Genomic DNA, 21,372 nt, shown 5'->3' with positions numbered 1-21,372 from the left:
TCAGGTCAAGTTGTTCAGGGCTTCGGTCTTGGTTCGGTGAATGTTGGGTTGTTTGAGGGGTGAGTCTTGATGTGATCAGATTTCACTGGATAATACTTAATAACAGTGGTTTCCCATCAGAACCAGCCGACTACACTCTCTTGGGATATAATATCAATTCTCAAGAAAATGATTTTTTTTTTTTAATTTTTTTTTTACCATGGATGAGTTTAGGGGTGGGGATAGCATAGAAGTTATTGCTTAATGTACCACTATGGAGGTTTTTTGTTCGTTCTGTGTCGTGTGGCCTGATAATTTTCCATGCTCACTATCCTTGCATGGAGACGCCATGGCCAAAAGAGTCAGACGATAGAATTCTGATCTAGTGTCCAGGCTTTTAGGATCTGTTTTGGCATGGTGTTGTCCTTTTGACAGGCACTTTCCTCCAAATTTACTCAGTCTAGGTACGTGTGACTGGGTTCCTGACTTTGGTAAGGGGAGGTTAAAACAGGCGGAAGGAGGGGATCAACCCCATCCATCCAGTGCCAAGCTCTAGATACTGTTGATATGCATTCATTGCCCAGATGGCCACAACAGGCTGTGGGTCCTTTAGCCTTTAACTTGTCCTTGTGTGTTATCTTATTTATAATTCCAACAGTCTGAGTATCCTGTGTGCGTCTGTATATTTCATGAGCTGCTCTCAGAATTGCCAAGGTTTGTTCTTTGGAAGGTTTGGTATGAAGAGTTGAGAAGGTCCTTGTCTGATGTGAGTTGTCGTGGGATCTTTCTCACAGCCTTTGTGACATGGCTACGCATCTTGTTCCAAGGTATCAGTATCTCTGGTGAAAGTTTGAGTGCTTTCAGTGGATCAAGCTGGACGTATTTGTCCTTGGATCTTATGATCTGTCCTGACATATTTTGTGAGATGTCCTTCGAATCAATATTGAATCATGGAGAAATGTGTACGAGCCAGGCTCTGTGTCTGTGTTCTTGTTTGTGTCAGAGATGTGGGTGTGTTCCGATGTGCGTGCACATCATCTGAGTGGATGATCATTGTGTCTTTATGAGCGATTCTGTTATAGTTTTCATGAAGATTTCTGGTGTGTTCTCATGGATAATGTTAACTGTCTGTATGTGAGAGATCCTCGTGAGTTGTTCCCGCCACATTCCTGCTGCTGTTTTGGTGTGTGTGTGTGTTTTTTTTTCTTCTCGACACTGTGTATGTAACTTAGCTCACTGCATTAATTTCTTCACTGCGGTTGTGTGAGTGAGACTTGTAGACATGTACTAGAGTACCTGAGTTGAATATGGAGTGTATTCATGCTGTTACTAGACTGTAATAAACAGAACGACCACCAGCCAACGGTGTATTTATAATGTGTGTGTGTGTGTGTGTGTCAGTGTATGTGCGTGCATGCATGTTTTCTTTTGTATGCACGTGTGTGTGCTTATGCGCTCGCGTTTACACATGCATAACAACTCTTCTCGGAACACTTGTAAATATATGTAATTTCATAATTGCCATTGCATAGCATGTTATTGTATGCAGAATTAACGTGCTTTATTCTCCTTCCTCTTTTTTTGTACATTTTCTTTTAATTTGTGTGTGTGTGTGTGTTCCTCTCTCAGTTTCTCTTACTCTCACTCTGTCTGTAAAACAACACTGCACAGTTGATCAAAACTGATAATGATTCCTTCGTTGACACGAGATTCTCCATTCCGGCGAGTTGTGCAAGTACACAGTTTAAAAGATCAAGGGAGATTAGTCATATGATAGATGATTTGGGTTTTTTTTTTTTTTGTTTGTTGTTGTTGTTTTTAAATTCAGTTCCGTTTTGTTTTATTAAGTGTATATTAAAGTGTACCGGTAAATATCAAGGAGCAGTACAGGCGAACCCAGACTCGTGTGTGTGTGTGTGTGTGTTTAAGCAGATGTGGGGGTGCGTTTTTGGATCAGTCCGCATGCGCCCACGCCTCATTGAAACGGAAACTGTGTGTGTGTGTGTGTGTGTGTGTGTGTGTGTCAGCGCTTGGCCCACTGCTTGTATTGTCAGTGTAACAGCTTGTCACACAGCTGGTGTCATATCTCTTCGGAAATAATAACGCTGACTTTTGATCAGACTTGTATGTATGCATGGTACTTGGCCTTCTTTCGTGCATATACGTGTGTACACGTTCGTGCGTATTCACACACACACACACACACACACACAGTGAGTGAGAGAGAGAGAGAGAGTAGAGGCGGACTAAGAACATTTACTATCATTAATGTTATTGTCATTACCATTATTATTTCTATTAAAGAACAGAGACCAGTTATTTTATTCTCAATCAAACCCATAAGGTCTCCTGACAACACGAGGAGAGCTCCGATACCAGAACATGGGGTTCAGTCCCATGTACCCATCGCACCAGACACAGGGGACGCCGTGGGTGGCTGGGTGGACGTCTGTGTGCATGTGAGCGATGGTAAAATGTGTGTGTGCGTGCACGGTGCATGTGCAAGTGGTGGGTGAATGTGTGTGTGTGTGTGCGTGCATGTGCTAGTGCTGGGTGGATGTGTGTGTGTGTGTGCATGTGAGCGATGGTAAAATGTGTGTGTGCGTGCACGGTGCACGTGCTAGTGGTGGGTGGATGTCTGTGTGTATGCGCGTGCGTGCGTGCATGAGGGTGGGTGGTTGGTACATCAAAATCGAAGTTAAAATGGTTTAATTTGTTAGGCCTTTGGCACATGCAAATGGAGTTCATATTCAATCATGGAGACAATGAAAACAGTTAATACATACATTCCCGATTGCTTCTTTTCTTAATGAATATGCTTTGTACACACATTTACCGAGTCTTGAAATTATGTCCTCGCTTGGTACTTAACAGCAGCAGTGCTAGCTTGAATAACGAAGGAAATCTATAATATCTAACAGATATGAGTTTAATCCAAAGTCAGTGTACTTCGGACAAGCTAACAAAAAATGTAATTCAGGTTCCGGACAATCTGTACAAAAAGGGCAGGTGAAATTTCGAATCGCATTTGCCCTACGGAAATTTAAAAAATGTGAGCGTAACAGCAGAGTACCAGTTCCGAGTCTTGTTAGTAATTTACGTAAATTAAGATATTTAATTACATGAAAACTCGGGCGTAATAACAAAGTAAGACCATACGTTGAATAGACATAATAATATGTATGTGTTTCGAAGGCAGAATGCCAGTGAAGTGACAAGAATCAATCTGGCGCTGTTTAATTAAACCACGTGATGAACACCTTCACAATTTCAACAGACTCACAATTCCTAAACCAAATATGTAGAGCAGATTTCTAATTTTACATGGTGGTGGGTGTGTGTATGTGTCTGTGTGCGTGTGTGAGAACGATGTTTTTTTTTTTTTTTTTTTTTTTGCGCGCGCGCGTGTGTGTGTGTGTGTGTGTTTAAGCGCGCACAATCACAATCACACACATACACACACACAGAGGCGCGCACGCACGCACAGAGAGGCATGTGAACTTAACCCCCCAAAAAAAAATCCAAAAAGGGCACAGTCACACACACACACACGCACACACACACACACACACACACACACACACACACACACACAGAGGAATCACCCCCGATGTGCCATAAGCACATCACGAAGCTACAACTCCCGCCCAACTCCAGGCCCTGCTGTTGGAGGTGGTGGAGGTGGTGGGTGCTCAGAGAGGCAGGTCGGTGAGGAAGACCCTGAGGACGCGGGCCAGGTTGTCGACACGGGGGAAGTCCAGGACACTCTCCGTGTCCAGTGGTGTGTGCCAAACCCCGGGGAATGGGACCGTGATGAGGTGAACCACAGGGACACCTGCAACATTTGGGTAGGACAGCGGCATAGCAGAGCTGGTGAGACTGTGTGAGTGTGTGTCGTGGTGTATCTCTCTCTCTCTCTCTCTCTCTCTCTCTCTCTTCTCAGTGATTTTCGGTTGGTATACCTGTTACTTCTGTCTACTAAAAATCATAACTGTATGTCGAATCTTGCTATAATATTCATTTGCAAGTCCTTAAAAAGACGTAGTTTCATGATTGGTGATATATAACACATCTTTGTTTGTGTAAGCATGCAAAAAGATCATATCCTTATGCGGATTTTTGTATACAAAATATGTAATCGCCCCTTCAAATGGGGCCATGGCCTAAACTATCTCTCTCTCTCTCTCTCTCTCTCTCCACACACACACACACACATATATATATATATATATATATATATATATGTGTGTGTGTGTGTGTGTGTGTGTGTGTGTGTGTGTGTGTGTGTGTGTGTGTGTGTGTGTGTGTGTTTATCGGTTGGGTGTTGGACGTCTGATTCTGTGTTCACACAATTGATGAGGGTTCAAGGCCCCGTTTCGGCATGGAGTTGTGTCCTTGGGACACACACACACACACACACACACAGAGAAGAGAGAGGCACACATACTCAAGGTACACACGCACACACACACACACACACACACACACACACACACACACACTCAAAGGCACCCACCCACCCACACACACACACACACAGAGGCACTCACACACACGCGCACACACACACACACAAACACGCGCGCGCGCACACACAGAGGCACAATACTCAAGGTACACACACACACACACACACACACACACACACGCACGCACGCACCTCCACAACCCTTCCTGCAGTGACTCACCTCTTTGCCAGAAAGGGATGTGATCGTCCTCCACCACATTATAATCCTGCTGGGACGTGAACAGTGGCTGGGGGTTCTGGGTGGTCGTCAGGTAACCTTTGTTCTTCAGACATATTTCTGTGGAGGGAACGAAAGAAGCAAACAAATGAAGAAAAAAAAAGAGATAAAAGAAAGAAAAAAAAGAAAAAGAAAGAAGGAAAAGGAAAACACACACCAGCAAGTGTCAGTCCACTCTTTGCCACTTCCTTTATTTTTTTCAACACCAAAAATCTGTTAGTGCGGTGTTTTCTGCTTCATCCATTTTGTCAACAAGCAAAATGAAATGGTGTAGGCTACCTTGTTTATGGAGAGAATTACCACTCTTTAGTATTTGTTAATCATTTGATCTCCTGGCCTCATTGTTTCAATTTCAAGTCGTAAAACCACCGAGGCAATCATGTGTTTGTTCTGTATTGTCCGTGTGTTCTGTGTGGATTGTTCGGGGTTAAAGAGACTATGCCAGTCTTGAAAAAAAGCTTATTTGTGTTTGCACATTTATTCTGTCCTTGCTGCTGTGTGCACATGTCGAATGATCGGTATAAGGATAAGCCCGGCGACCTTTTTTTTCTTTTATGAGAAAGTGTCTGGGTTTGTTCCAATGTACCTTTTTATTTACCTGTGTGCTGGCTGAATCGGTAACGTAAGCAGCATTGACGAGAAGTTGTGTACCTTGTTTATGGAGAGAATTACCACTCTTTACTATCTTTTAAGCAAAATGATGTTAGTCCGTTCTATGCCGCTTGCTTCATTTCGCAAGGAAAAAAAAATCTAATATCATCATCTTAGATGAACAGACTATAAATAAATAAATAACAAGGGGGAAAAAAAGAAGAAAAAAGTGCTTTGTATACCACTTCGTTCATTGTATCACGTCGATGTGTCCACACAGAATTTGGGGAATATCTACTACATGGCTTGACAGCAGTCAGGTTGCAAGCCACTTTCTGCAATATGTTGTTTGTCTTTTCTGTCACTGTCTCAGGATGAAACTCCAGACAGCTTGTACAGCATATCTCGCTTTACTGACGTAAAAAACAACAACAACATGATGACATCAGCATATTAATTGTGATGTAACTCACACTCTCTGTCAAACACAGAGTAGATATACTATTCAAGAATGTGAAATGGTCAAGGAAATAAAAAAAATAACAACATACCAAAAACTTAAACAAACTAAAAATACAAATAAAAAGCAATCGTTAAAACAACCATGAAATAAACAACGTAAAAGAAAGATGGCTGAACAAAATGAATTTGCAAACATTGGTTAAAGATTAATATCATAACATCTTCAGAGCACAGTTTGGCACAGTTTATGAAAACTGGCTGACGTAAAGCCAAACATGTCCTGCAGTTTATGATATAGTCATGGACATACTGCAGGGACCACACACGCTGAACCATATCAAAGTTCTGCAGCTGGTCATACAGAACAGTGGGTGAGAGGCTTGGGAGGGTGTGGGACCGGGGGGGTGGGGGGGTGGGGGGGGGGCATTAGCAGAATTGGTCGGGGCGTTGTTAGACTTCTGCAGGTGTCAGATGCATTGGTTGGTTCTAACTTTTTGACAGTTACACGTGACTAAATGCCTACGTTGACCAAACTACGCCATATTGTGGTCAGTTCCATACTACACACAGTTTGTGGCGGGTTATGACCGACCATACTGGGCTCTTCCGTCCTAGCAATGCAAGTGGCTCCAGGCTGGTCCAGTGCTCACCAGTGATCAGGGTTGGAGACACCGTTTCGGCATGGTGGTTTTGTCCTGGGAAAGGCTTCTTCTTCATCTACTTCTTCTTCTTCGTTTGTGGGCTGCAACTCCCACGTTCACTCGTATGTATAAGAGTAGGCTTTTACGTGCATGACCGTTTTTACCCCGCCATGTAGGCAGCCATACTCCGCTTTTTGGGGAGCTGGGGGAGGGGGGGGGAGGCATTGTACTCCGATTCTCTTCTCTCCACCCAGGCGTAGATAGGTTCCTGACCTCGGCTGGGTGAGGCTAAAGGAGCTGAAAGAGTGGATTAAGTCCCGACTTCCCTACACACCATGATTCTTCTTCTTCTTCTTCGTTCGTGGGCAGCAACCCCCAAGTTCACTAGTGTGTACACGAGTGGGCTTTTACGTGTACGACCGGTTTTTTTTTACCCCGCCATGCAGGCAGCCATACTCCGTTTTCGGGGTGTGTGCATGCTGGGTATGTTCTTGTTTCCATAACCCACAGAACGCTGACATGAATTACAGGATCTTTAACGAGCGTATCTGATTTTATGCTTGCGTATACACACGAAGGGAGTTCAGTGCACAAGCAGGTCTGCACATTATGTTGACCTGGGAGATCGGAACAATCTCCACCCTTTACCCACCAGGCGCCGAACCCGGGACTCTCAGATTGAAAGTACAACGCTTTAACTCACTCAGTACGGCCAGTCCTCTCTTCTCTACACAGACCCCTCGGATGTCCAGTGGGTGTCTGAATGACCCAACCTTTAGCTTCCGTCGTCAGAATTGTGGTATTCTTTGTCAACATTCACCTCTTCAGTATAAGAGCCTTCCGCTTGCAATATTTTGATGGTGGTAATTGGGGTGAAACGCTGTTAACGTCGTCTCTTTCGCCGTTCGTATGGAGAGAGTTAAACCATGGTTATGAATTCACTGACCCGATGACTGTATAAAAGGCCACGGGAAATTCAGCCTAACCTTTGACCTAACCTTAACCTGTGGTCACACATGCTGCAGGGGTTCAACGCACTGGACCATACCGATATTCCGCAGTTTGTTGTACACTCCTGTGGTTTGCGGAAAACGGTTGCGGAACTGGGTGTCTGAAGTGCCGATCAGGTCCAGCAGTATGAACACTTCCTGAAAACAAAGGAGAAAAACTCATTAAGCACAGATACAGACACACACAGACACACAGACACACACACACGCATACATACACACATACATACATACATATACACACTCGCGCGCGCGCACGCACGCACTGGCACGCATGAACGCATGCACAAACATACACACACATGCACGAACGTAGGCGCACACACACACACACACACACACACACACACACACACACACACACACACACACACACACACACAACATAGCCCACCAACAAAATCAAAACCAAATCATATTGCTCATTGCCCAGCCTTCCTAACAAAGAGGCCATGTCTGGGCTGATCCCCCGTCACGTTTTACAACAACCAGTTGAAGAGAACTCTATATAATTTCATCATCATCATCATCATCATCATCATCAACAACAACAACGACAACGACGACGACGACAACAACAACAATAACAACAACGTCACATCACCAAGAAGACTGTATGAAAGTTGCGTTGGACTATGACCATCAGTACAGCAGATGAGGCAACTGCTGTCCCGACCATCTGGGCTAGACTTTGATCATAGTGGAGAGTGTCTTGCCCAGGTTACATCCCCACTCTCTCAGCCAAGAGGGTTTTAGGACAGTCGGCGTTGGGGTTGGTTCCCAAAAGACCAACTAACCCCCAAGGCTGCAGCACTGAGAGCCAGTGCAATTTTGCCTCCTAGTTTGAGAGTCATAGTCCTTCACTGTAAATGATTTCCCATTGCATTAGAAAGACCATTGATGATACAGCTCTCACTTTGCTATTGGCCCAACTATAAACGTATGTCAGTCTGTGATATAAGCTGAGTGTTGGGCACCAAGAAGACTATAACAAGAAGGTAACTGACGATAGTCTGCAGGTGGTTCAGTTTCGGCCACACGGGATCCGTCAAGTCGGCCCATCGCTGAGCCAGATGACGAGAGCCGTAGAGAGAGTCCGTAGGTCTCCACTGTACAAACGCCTCTTCCCCGTCAAAGAAGATGAACTGGACCGTCAGACCCTGGGTGGAAAAAAGAAAGAAAAAAAAGTACGCGTGGAAATGTGATATATTTGGGCCTGACAGAATTTGAATTTGAACACATTTTATTTTCTGAGAAAGATAGAGTGGACAAGACAATGTTTTTTTTTGTCTTTCCATCCATCCCTCGAAGGGAAAACAGTCAAATAAACAAAGGGGGGAATCGTTACATCAATACACTAAACTAAAGAACGAACATACATACACACACACACTCGTTTAACATCACTAATAATGAAAAGGCGCTAAACTATAGAACGAACATACATATATACACACAATACAATACACACAATACACACGACACCCTCCCCTATCCCCCACACCACATCCCCCCCAAGCCCCCCCCCCCTCCCCACCGCCACCCCCACCCACCCCCTCACCGAAGAAGCAGCAGTAGGGTTTTCCCTCTCCACGAGGAAGTGACGGAGCTGCAGGGCAGAGTCCAGCATCAGAGCGCACGGCACCGCGGAATCCGTGGCCCCGACGAACGCCTGGGGCCCTGGCATCAGTTTGGAGTCGTAGTGGCAGGCCACAACCACGCGGCGCGATCGGTTGGGGTTTAACGTGGCGACGACGTTGGTGAAGCGTCGGTGCCCGTAAAGAGGCGTGCTGTCCAGGAAGGTGTCCTCTTCCACTGACCACCCCGCTGCGGTCATCCACTTCGTGATGTGCTGTTTTTTGGGGTGGTGGTGTTGGGGGTGGCGGGGGGCAGGGGGGGGGGGGTGCGGGGGGATGGAGGGCACGGGGGGAGGGGGAGGGGGAAGGGGTGGGGGGAGGGAAGAGGAGGGGAATGGAAAAGAGACAAAACATTTCTTTTTAATATTTCATGAGGGTAGTGGAGTAAGCACGACTGCTTGTGTGTGTGTGTGTGTGTGTGTGTGTGTGTGTGTGTGTGTGTGTGTGTTTATTAGTATCAGTATCAGTATCAGTAACTCAAGGAGGCGTCACTGCGTTCGGACAAATCCATATACGCTACACCACATCTGCCAAGCAGATGCCTGACAAGCAGCGTAACCCAACGCGCTTAGTCAGGCCTTTTCACATCCAGACTTCAACACCATGTCACAACACAACACCATGTCACAACACACCACCATGTCAGAACACACCACCACGTCACAACACAACACCATGTCACAACACACCACCACGTCACAACACACCACCACGTCACAACACATCAACATGACACAACACCACGTCACAACACACCACCACGTCACAACACACCACCACGTCACAACACAACACCATGTCACAACACACCACCACGTCACAACACACCACCACGTCACAACACAACACCACGTCACAACACAACACCATGTCACAACACACCACCACGTCACAACACACCACCATGTCACAACACACCACCACGTCACAACACACCACCACGTCACAACACACCACCACGTCACAACACCACGTCACAGCACACCACCACGTCACAACACACCACCACGTCACAACACACCACCACGTCACAACACAACACCATGACACACCACCACGTCACAGCACAACACCATGTCACAACACACCACCACGTCACAACACAACACCACGTCACAACACAACACCACGTCACAGCACACCACCACGTCACAACACACCACCACGTCACAACACACCACCACGTCACAACACAACACCATGACACACCACCACGTCACAGCACAACACCATGTCACAACACACCACCACGTCACAACACACCACCACGTCACAACACACCACCACGTCACAACACAACACCATGACACACCACCACGTCACAGCACAACACCATGTCACAACACACCACCACGTCACAACACACCACCACGTCACAACACAACACCATGACACAACACCACGTCACAACACAACACCACGTCACAACACAACACCATGTCACAACACACCACCACGTCACAACACACCACCACGTCACAACACAACACCACGTCACAACACAACACCATGTCACAGCACAACACCATGTCACAGAACAACACGATGTTACAACATACCACCATATCACAACACAACAGCACACGGGACCTCGCTTTATCACCTCATCCGAATGACTACACGCTTCGTCTGATTTTCCAGTCAAACTTGGGAGAAAGGGCGAGAGCGGGATTCGAACCCACGCCCTCACGGACACTGTACTGGCCAGATGAGCGTCTTAACCATTCTCCAACCCTAACCTCTGGTTTCTCTTTAAAAAGAAGGGGGAAAAAAAAAAACCCCAAAAAACCAAACCGTTGTTGATTGATGGAGAAATGTTAACACGATTGTTGAAACGTGGGACAGTGGTGGCCCGGTGGTAATGTGGGAAGAGAAGGTCCACGGGTTCGAATCCCATACGGACCAACAAGGATTTTTACCTCAGACCCCCCACCCCACCCCTCCTGCCCCGCCTCCTTCCTTAGCTAGACCTTGTGTGGTAGTCTCGGTGCTAGCCATTCAGCTGAGACGAAAAACTGAGATCCCATCTGGTGGGATCTGCACTTAGCACGTGTAAAAGCACCCAAGGAAAAAAAAAGATTATGCATTGAAAAATCCTGTAGAAAAATCCACTTCGCTAGTAAAACAAATACACTTGCAGACAGAAGATAAAGAAGGAAAAACAAATGTTTATGGATGAAGGTGACAATGAAAAATAAAACGCCTACTAGGACATTGAATTACATAAAGAAAATATACCAGCGGGAACTTGATAAAATCAGCAACTTTATGACAGAAAATGACTTAGCATTGTCCTTAGAAAAAACAGATATGATGCTATTTAATACAGGATCAGACCCAGAAAAGCTCCCCGTGTTTACAATAAATGGTACTACCATCAGATATACACAATCTGTTAATTTTTTGGGAGTCTATCTTTCTTCAAAGCTTTCGTGGAATTATCATATTGACTATATACTAAACAAAGCAAGAAAAGGTCTAAATTTCCTTAAAATAATTTGTAAACAGCACTGGGGGCAAGATACCAAAGCGTTGATATATCTCGCTACCTCCCTCGTACGTTCACGCTTGACATACGCTCAAGAGGTATTTTTCAGTGCCCCACTGCATTTGCTATAGAAGCTGCAAAGCATTGATTGTAAGGCTTATAAACTCGCTCAAGGTGTGCCCATTCTTACATCAAATTTAGGGACTTACAGAGAAGCAGGTGTTTTATCTCTTGATGAACAAAGGAAAGCTTCAGCCGCGAAATTCGTTATCAAATCTTTCGCATATTAAACATTTTCAAAAGAAGAAGCTAATTTGAGTTCACAAAAAGATTTTGCTAAAAGAGCTAAGACGATACAGTCTATGACATCCATTAATACATTTGCATCAGATATCATTAGTGCTATGGAATCAAAAGACAAGCAAATTGCAAAAGTACCTACTGTCATTCCCCTAAAGTCAGTATTACAAGCTATAGAATCTCCAAATTCAAAGAAGCGAATTGAGATGACAATAGAAATAAAACATATTATTCACCAACTGACAAAACAGGGCATTAAAATAACTTTCTGTTGGGTACCTTCGCACTGTGGAATATCTTCAAATGAGTGGGTAGACCAAGCAGCTAGAAGAGCAGCACGTAATTTCGAAGGCGCAATACAACTTGACATCCAGTTAGATCTACATGAATGCATAGTTGTATAGAAAATGTATCTAGAAATCGATTTAAGAAATTACTTATAGATTCAAATAATCAATATTACCAATGTTGTGTAAACACAAAGAATGCAGCTAATCCCAAACATTTTCTAAATTCGACACCAGCAGCACATTCAAGACAAATTACAAGTCTAATGTATAAACTTCGTTTAAATGCCTTTGGTACAAAATTTTCTAAAAATATAAAATGTATATGCGGTAAGCAAATATCTGTATTCATTGTCCGAGCATAAGACAGTTAATTCCAAAAGATGTAGTTGATGACTTTTCTTCCAATATTTCATTAGCCACTGAAAAGATTTTGAATGATTATTCATTGCTTAAAATGTTTTCAGAAATTTTAACCTCCAGTCCAGTTGGTATCCTCCTTTGATGTATTATAATTAATACTGCTATTTATATTTACATTGTTGTAGGTTAATACTTGTTGATATGCATATACATATTCTCCCTCCAATGACACCTCATTAAATACACACCAAATCTCTTTAGACTTTTTCTTATAATATACTTTTCCTCTGATACATAACATGAACACTTTTTTTACACTAATATTCACATGCATTCCCTTTCCTTTACTCACCACTTTACTCCTTTCTGTCTAAAAACACTTATAGTGAATAGACGTTAAACTGAAGAAAACACACACACACACACACACAACACACACACCCCTCCAACCCCCTCCCCCCCCCCCCCACACACACACAACACACACAACACACAACACACACACACACACAGTTCCTACAGATCGAGCAAAGAGACTGCCAGGAGTGTCAGGCACTCTGGGCACTGCAAGCAGGGGAGGCAATGCAGACTTGCGTAACACGTCGATGGACATCCCCACGGACACGTTGTGCAGATTGTCCAAGGTGAACGTGCTCGCCAGAGAACCGCATCCCGGAGTCTGTCACAAAAAAACAAAACAAAACAAAAAACAAACAAACAAACAAAAAAATCCAGCAACAAATTCAAACATTCCACAGCTGTCCGCCATTCTTTTTCTGTCCACTCTGCACATCCAGGCGCGCGCGCGCGCACACACACATGCACACACACACACACACACATGCACACACACACGCACACATCCACATACACGCGTACATACACTCTTATTTACTGGATAGTTAGATCCCTGTCGAATAGCAGTCTAACTGCAATGTTTCTGTGGTGTGATTTCCAGGTGTTGAAGCTGATTTTCATTATTATTTTTATTATATTTTATATAATTTATTAATTTATGTTATTTATTAATACATGATTTTCGGAATGTTGATTGTAGGCTACTGTTCTGACTAACCCTTCCCTTCTACTGTTTCCTTTTACACACACACACACACACACACACACACACACACACACACACACACACACACACACACACACACACACCAATCATCATGGCCTGGCTTCGCTGACGAAGATCTAGGAAGGGCGTTGTCCACGTCTGATGCAGGCACGCTCATGGCTGACAAGGCCTGACTAACCCTTCCCTTCTACTGTGCGCACGCGCACACACACACACATACACACACTTCCTTTCTCTCTCTTTCTTCCCCCTACCTCTCTCTCTAAAGTGAAAAGACGTTAAACTAAAACACACACACACACACACACACACACACACACACACACAGAAGAGCGAATGGGGGTGGGCTTTGTTGTGTGCAGTGTAAATCTCGTTTGAAACGGAGTGTTCACGGTTTCAGCAGAAATCAACAGGAACAGCTGTTTGGGAGTTTTGCTTATACACAAGTCAGCGAACCTGGTTCGCATTACAAAGACTGTAACGAAAGAGAACAGGCAGGCGGTCTCCTTTCACTGGGATTGAAACACGAACTGAACCGTCACTGATAAGATTGAAAATTAAACTGGGTAGTGATAAGATTGAAACACGAACTGTAAATAATATGTCCGGCACTGACAAATCACCTCTTCTTGCCTGTTATGCAGATAGGCGAACATAATTACTCTCACAAAGAACGTATAACAACTGCAAACTCATTTCAGGGCGTATAGAATGAAAGAGAGAGAGAGAGAGGTAAACGAGCAGAAGTGTTATCTGTTCATCTCCATACTGTATGGGCAAAAGACTATGAAGCACAACAGAGGCTCTTCTTGTGATAAGAAAACTCACCAACACTCCTCTAAACTTGTTAACTCCACGAATTCTGCTGGCAAGTTCGTTCGTTGGTGAATGACTGTCACCCCACTGGGATAAGACCGAGCTTACAGGTCAGGGTGTCAGTGAAGGGCTGTCACCTCACTGAGATAAGACAGAGCTTACAGGTCAGGTTTGTTGCGGAATAAGTATGGAGAGTGGGGGGGGGGAGGGGGAGAGGGGTTATCTCACAACTGTGTTTCTCAGATCATAATTTTAGCGACGTCCCAGACTTGATCAGAGTGGATGGCCGGGAGAGTAAGATATGTTGTCAGGAGAGTCAGCATACCGTCTTGTCTTCAGTTTAATCCAGTTGACAATCTTCCTTAACATGTACATTACACATGCACTCGTTCAAAAATCTCCATAGAGATAGACAATGCAAGTGTACGTGTATCGAATGCATGTTTATGTTGACATATGTAAGTATATAGACTGCATCTTTACGTTGTCGTGTGTAATTATATCGATTGCATGTTTATGTTGTCATATATAAGTGTATCGACTGCACGTTTATGTTGTCTTGAGTAATTATATCGACTCCATGTTTATGTCGTGATATGCAAGTATATCGACTCCGTGTTGATGTTGTCAGGACTCATCCCCGTAAACAACGCAAACTTCCTTCACCAACCCAAGGCCCAAGACCTTAACGACGTCAGCCAATATGTTGTTGAACTCAGCTCTGTGTTGCGTGTAAAGTAAGGCATACTTTGTGGGTTCTTTTTTTATGTGGTTATTCATACTTGCAACCAGTATTATTTCATAAGATGCAAACGCTGTAATCAGTCACTGCACCCAGCAGACAGCGGGTACCCCCTCAACGATCAATCAGTCATACGTTTGAGTTTTCTTCAGGTATCTTTTGTTAAGCTTTCACTAGAGGTGCCGTGATTAGAATTCACTTTCTGAAACATCAGTCAGTTCTGTGCTTTGCCTGTCTTCGTTTTTGGCCGGGTTTTTTGTTGTTGTTGTTGTTTTTTGTTTGTTTTTTGTTAAAAAGAGGGGAATGAATTTGTACATGCATAGCCGGGTTTTTTGTGTTTGTTGTTTTTCAAGTTAAGCTGTTTAGGCAGCCGTAGGCCTTAACTCTCTCCATACGAACGGCGAAAGAGACGACGTTAACAGCGTTTCACCCCAATTACCATCATCAAAATATTGCAAGCGGAAGGCTCTTATACTGAAGAGGTGAATGTTGACAAAGAATACCACAATTCTGACGACGGAAGCTAAAGGTTGGGTCATTGAGACACCCACTGGACATCCGAGGGGTCTGTGTAGAGGAGAAGAGAGGACTGGCCGTACTGAGTGAGTTAAAGATCTATTTATTGGAAGGCGGTGGTGAGGTAAGGAAAACTGGACTCTTGAAATCAAACTGCAGTCATATTCTTTGTCTTTTCCGACTTCGTTTTATTTCGTTGTCGTTGTCTTGTGCAGGGCACTTCATTCCGCTCTACGGCACTCGGTGCTGTGAAGGCGAGAGGCGTTGCTGGATGCACGGTGTGTCACTCACAGGGAGAGGTGTACAACCACGGACATATATATTTACATGTTCGCGTGTATGACACGTATGTTGGCCCTCATACATCACTCGTGAAAGCTCGGCCGCGTTGCCTCTCTCGTCGCTACCGAACGTTACCAAGTTGTGGCATCTGACTTGAGGTGACGATACAGCTGTTGGAAACAAAGAAAGGATTGCATGGTTTCTCATTCTTCTGCTTGTCTTAGTGCCAATTCACGACAAGGTGATTCAGACACGTATCGGCATTTCAGATCAAACATACAGTGGGTGCCGAGAGGGGGTGAGAAGTCGGACGTGGGTGAGTGGGGGGAAGGGGGAGTGGATGTGGGGGGAAGGGGGAGTGGATGTGGGGGGAAGGGGGTGTGGGTGTGGGGGGAAGGGGGTGTGGATGTGTGTGTGTGGGGGGGGGGGAGGGGGGGGGGGCGGGTGGACGGGAACGGGGTGGCACAGGTCTCGGAAATGATAAAGACATACATCAAGTCCAGCCGGGAATGAACAAGAAATCACTGTCTTTTGAAATCGGCGGAGTCATGACACGGACAGAAATAATGACATGATTCTTGTAATCAGATGACAACAAATCGTGAAAACAGCTAACAGCTATGTAGCTCAGAACTGGAAATAGAAAGATAACGCATGTGTTGAAAAAAAAAAAAGAAAAAAAAAAAGGAAACAAACGCTCTCGGAATAGTGAAATTATGAGATAGATCGTGAAATCTTTTTAAAAAAAACATATTGCACAGGTATTCGAAATGATACATTGCCCGATTCTGCGTGGCCTGTAAATGATAAAATGGTGACAAGTCACATGGAAATAACTAAGGAATGGCACACATTTTCAGTGAAAAAAAAAATGGTACATTAAAATCTTTCCGATGAATAAAGAAAAAATGCACCGTAGATTATTTTCGATGACTAACGAAAAGTGACACAGCCATTTCTTTTCGATGGATCATGATATACAACCTGAAAGGACTGACCGAAGTTCAGATATACATATTGGACCGGCAGTGACAGCATTAGTCTTCAGGCTGAACGCAGTTAAGCAGTGGCCGCAGTATTCTTAAAAGTGGTAATATAACAACGCAGATATCAGCTCTGTTAAATGGAAAACAAAACACGTATAAATATAAGTAACATGAAATTGAATAAAACAAAACTACAATACAACTACTCATTTTCTAAACAAACAGCAAAGTTTAGTTTCGGTATTGTTTACAGTGACAGCACGGATTTTAATTAAAGAGCTGGATATTATGCCGCGATAATTAGAAAGAAGAGAGAGAGAAAAAAAAGAAAGAAATAGTGACATATCTTTTACACGCGATGATTGACTTGCCATGCAGGAACAAGCTTCATGATGTTGAAGTGTACAAGAAACGGCTGCCGTGTTGGAAGTTATAAAAGTGGTGACATACGTGTCCTCACAGCTTGAAGAGACAGAGAGGGAGGAGGGAAAGGGGGGGGGGCAGTAAGAATGTGCCGGCCATCAAGGCTGGCTTGAGTTTGAGAGAGACAGAGACAGAGACACAGAGAGACAGAGAGAGACAGAGATACTATGTGTGTGTGTGTGTGTGTGTGTGTGTGTGTTTCCATAGGTGTGTGTGTATGTCCATATGTGTGTGTTCGTGTGTCCATATATGTGTGTGTGTGTCCATATGTGTGTGTTCGTGTGTCCATATGTGTGTGTTCGTGTGTCAATATGTGTGCGTGTGTTGATATGTGTGTGTGTGTTTGTGGCCATGTGTGTGAGTGTGTGTGAGAGAGAGAGAGAGAGAGAGAGAGAGTGTGTCCATATATATGTGTGTGTGTGTGTGTGGTAGAAAGGCGTGCATGCACAGCGGGAGTTTTGTAAGTCTGGCACAACACTGGAAAACAGAAAGGAAAAGAGTAGGAGTGATGACAGAGAGGGGAGGGGGGGAGGGGTGTAGAGGGGGCGGGTGGTGTTCACATGTCAGACTTTTCTGAGTCACACGCCCTCTGCAAAACATGACGAAGGATAAGGAACGGAAGAGAGAGAGAGAGAGAGAGAGAGAGAGAATCGTCAGGATGAAGAAGCTGGTCGGTCATGCTTTCTTTCAAAGAACGAAAAAAAAAAAAAAAAAATCTGATCGTGGCCTGACCTCAGACTCGTGCAAGCCCTATTGCCGTGACGCTGATCAACGATGATCACGTGCATGTCTGTCCACACTGGCTGTGTCCATGGTTCGCTCGGCCCTTTCTAGCGAGAGAAAACACTCCTCGGTCATCAGACTTCACGAAGCTTTACCGCGTGATCCTAATTACATCGAAACTGTCCTCCGTCTGTCAAAAGGAGTTTGCATCTTTTCTTGGTAATGCCTCCTGGAGTCACGCTCTGGGGTACGGGTTCTAACGGGTTATCCTTATGTTCCCCCAGGTCTTTGTTCCCCCCAAAATTTACTTGAGCTTCCAATCAGGTCAAGGGTCCCCCAGGTCCATGCTCCCCTAGGCATGCATTCCTCTAAATTTGTGTTCTCTGGGTCTTTGTTCCAACAGACCTATGAATACTGCTGACCACTTTTTTTTTTAATGACTTTTATGCAGTATTGGATTTCTTGACAGTTTCAGTTTCAGTTTCAGTAGCTCAAGGAGGCGTCACTGCGTTCGGACAAATCCATATACGCTACACCACATCTGCCAAGCAGATGCCTGACCAGCAGCGTAACCCAACGCGCTTAGTCAGGCCTTGAGGAAAACAAAACAAAACTGAAAGAATAAATAATAGATAAGCTGACATAAATAAATAAATAAATAAATAAATAAATAATCATTATGATATTAAAGAAAAAAAAAAGGTAGTAGTAATGATAATAATAATAAAATAATAATAATTTTCTTGCAGGATTTGGTCGTTAACTGATCTCTGCGTCTGAGACTTTCTGGGACAGCTTAGGACACTGATGTACCCCCACCCCCACGCCCCCCACCACCCCCACGCCCCCCACGCCCCCCACCACCCCCACGCCCCCCCGAGCCCCATCCCCGGAGGACGATTTAGGACCAACGGAAGAGGGGTGTGGAGTGTTGGGGGGTTGGGGGGGTGGGAGGGGAGTTGGGGACGTTACATCGGGTTTGACGCGACAGTTTTTCGCAACAATCACGGTTTTAGCTCGGAACGTGACGTCATTGTCGACTTATCGAGGTGGAAGCTTTACCCTGGGCACAAAAAATTTGGTCGACGTATGCGAGAAAAACCACTTACACGAGGTCAAGTTAAGCGGGGCATTTTTACAGAGATAAAGAGAGTGGCTGGCCGGGGCCAAAAATATGTCGACTTATCCGATAGGTCGACTTGAGCGAGGTCGACTTGAGCGAGGGCAACTGTGCATGTAGAAAGGGGAAGGCACAACCAACACGCCGATGGGGAAAAAAGCAAGCAAGGTTTATGATATTCTGGAAGATGAAATTCGTTTTGCAGACCAATGGAAATTATTTGAAAATTAGATAACAGAAATCAAATTAGAACATGATGAAGTCCAGTGGAACTCACTCGTTCTCCCACCCCCCCCCCCCCCCCCCCCCCCCCCAGCATGCAGGTTAAGCACCCTTTTTCTGCATCACAGTGCCTTCTCCGTTGGTCTCTTATTTCACATGATTTAACCATTTACTTGTCTGTGTGTCTTCTAAGTATGGACACTTGATCATTCACTTTTAATGTACAATAAGTGTGATGTCATGCCTAGGTTTTTTTTTTGTTGTTTTTTTTGTTTTTGTTTTTTTGTTTTTTTTTAACGACAGTTAGCAGTTTCCACATAATGAAGACATTCCATTCCAATATCTTTGTTAAATGAATCAGCATCTGTTCCTTCCATTCGTGTTTGTGTGTGCATGCGGTCAGTGTTTGTGTGTTTGCGCGCGCGCATGTGTGTGTGTGCACGCGCATGTGTGTGTGTGTGTGTGTGTGTGTGTGTGTGTGCGCGCGCGCGCGCGCGCGCGTGTGTGTGTGTGTGTGTGCACGCGCATGTGTGTGTGTGTGTGTGTGTGAGAGAGAGAGAGAGAGAGTATTTTTGTGTGCTTTGTGTCCGACTAAAGTGTTATTGTTGACATTTTCAGAGGTGTGAAAGCACTGTTATATAAGTGCATCATCATTACCTGTTGTGCAACCAGAGGCACAGCAGTCCAGCAGAGGGTCAGCAACTTCACACATATCGTTGTCGTTGTTGTCGCTGTCTTCATCGTGGTATGGCGTGACGACAGGGGTAGCAGACAGACCCACCACTAAACACATGTAATGGTAAATCACGGACTGAGCTGGGCAGCTCCCTCACTGACGCCGCACACACGGTGGGTCCACTAAACCACACTACTTCCCAGCACTGCCCGGATCTTCTCCACTCCTCGCGCAGCGCGCGTGATTGTTTTCTAGCCCTCAGCTCTCGGCATCCCCCCCCAAGCCCTCAGCCTTCCCACCCACCGGCCCCCCAACACACACACACACACACACACACACACACACACACACACACACACATCCCCTCCCCAGCCAACTCCCAGTATTTTGTTATTTTTTCCCTTCAGTTTTCTTCAGTTAAAAACGAGTGAAGAAGAGAGAGGCGAGTTCAGGAGGGCACACACACACACACACACACACACACACACACACACACACGTGAAGACCCTGTACATGAATAATAGTGGAAGTGCGCGCGCGTGCACATTCCGCGAGTTTTTGTCTATAATTAAGTCAGAGGAGCTCATAACACTGTAAAGTTGGAGTGTCCTCGCGTGAGAGCCGCAGTCACACCGTGTGTGGGGCAGCCGGGATATCAGGAAGGAAGAGAAATGGTGGAGCGGTGGCCAACTAGGAAGCGAGCGTCCACGGTTCGAATCCCAGATACGGACCAGGATTTTACCCCCCACCCCCCACCTCTCCCCAACCTCCCACCTCTACCAGGCCGTTAGTGGTGTCTGTTTAGTTGCTGGTCTTTCGGATGAGACGATAAAACCGAGGTCCCGTGTGCAGCCGTTTGCGCTCGGCGCACGTAAAAGAACCCGAGGCAACAAAAGGGTTTTTGTCTCTAGCAGAATTATGTAGTCAAAGCCACTTTGATAGTAAAACAAACACACTTGCAGACAGAAAAACAACAACAACAACAGACAACAACGGTGCTGCACTTTGGCTCGCGACGCACTCTCCCATGGGAGAGAAGCTCGAGTTCATCACATAGAAAACTTGTGACAAAAAGTAATAAACACAATACAATGCAATAAATATCATACACAGTACAATACAATACAATATAATACAACAGTGACATGATATGATGATGATATAGCACCTATCCTCGGTCGGAGACCAAGCTCAAAGTGGAGTCATTTGCACAACAGGCTGTCTACCTGAGTAGAGCCAACTGACGGCTGCCATTGGGCGCTCACTGATCATTCGTTTC

General features: G+C 44.9%; 1 protein-coding gene across 1 annotated transcript; it reads right to left on the bottom strand.

Moving 5' to 3' along the window:
* Positions 1–3,382: 3,382 nt before the first annotated feature.
* LOC143281657 (glutaminyl-peptide cyclotransferase-like) lies at positions 3,383–20,290 on the bottom strand. The gene is made up of 7 exons (XM_076586904.1): positions 20,075–20,290; positions 13,024–13,182; positions 8,990–9,280; positions 8,436–8,588; positions 7,467–7,566; positions 4,668–4,784; positions 3,383–3,814 (listed from the first exon to the last, which is right to left on the bottom strand). The coding sequence occupies exons 1-7, from the start codon at positions 20,156–20,158 to the stop codon at positions 3,672–3,674; spliced, it is 1,047 nt and encodes a 348-aa protein (XP_076443019.1). The 5' UTR covers positions 20,159–20,290; the 3' UTR covers positions 3,383–3,671.
* Between the last annotated feature and the right edge of the window lie 1,082 nt (positions 20,291–21,372).

The sequence above is a fragment of the Babylonia areolata genome, chromosome 4, assembly GCF_041734735.1.
Source record: "Babylonia areolata isolate BAREFJ2019XMU chromosome 4, ASM4173473v1, whole genome shotgun sequence".
NCBI classification, from domain to species: Eukaryota; Metazoa; Mollusca; class Gastropoda; order Neogastropoda; family Buccinidae; genus Babylonia; species Babylonia areolata.
This window is presented reverse-complemented; position numbering and strand designations above follow the sequence as displayed.

Coding starts and splice junctions, on each gene's coding strand:
- LOC143281657 (XM_076586904.1), bottom strand. CDS start 20,158: ATGAAGACAGCGACAACAACGACAACGATATGTGTGAAGTTGCTGACC. Junction 13,183..20,074: donor TGCCTCTGGTTGCACAACAG/GTAATGATGATG, acceptor TTTTTGTGACAG/ACTCCGGGATGCGGTTCTCT. Junction 8,589..8,989: donor ACCCTACTGCTGCTTCTTCG/GTGAGGGGGTGG, acceptor TTTTCCACCCAG/GGTCTGACGGTCCAGTTCAT.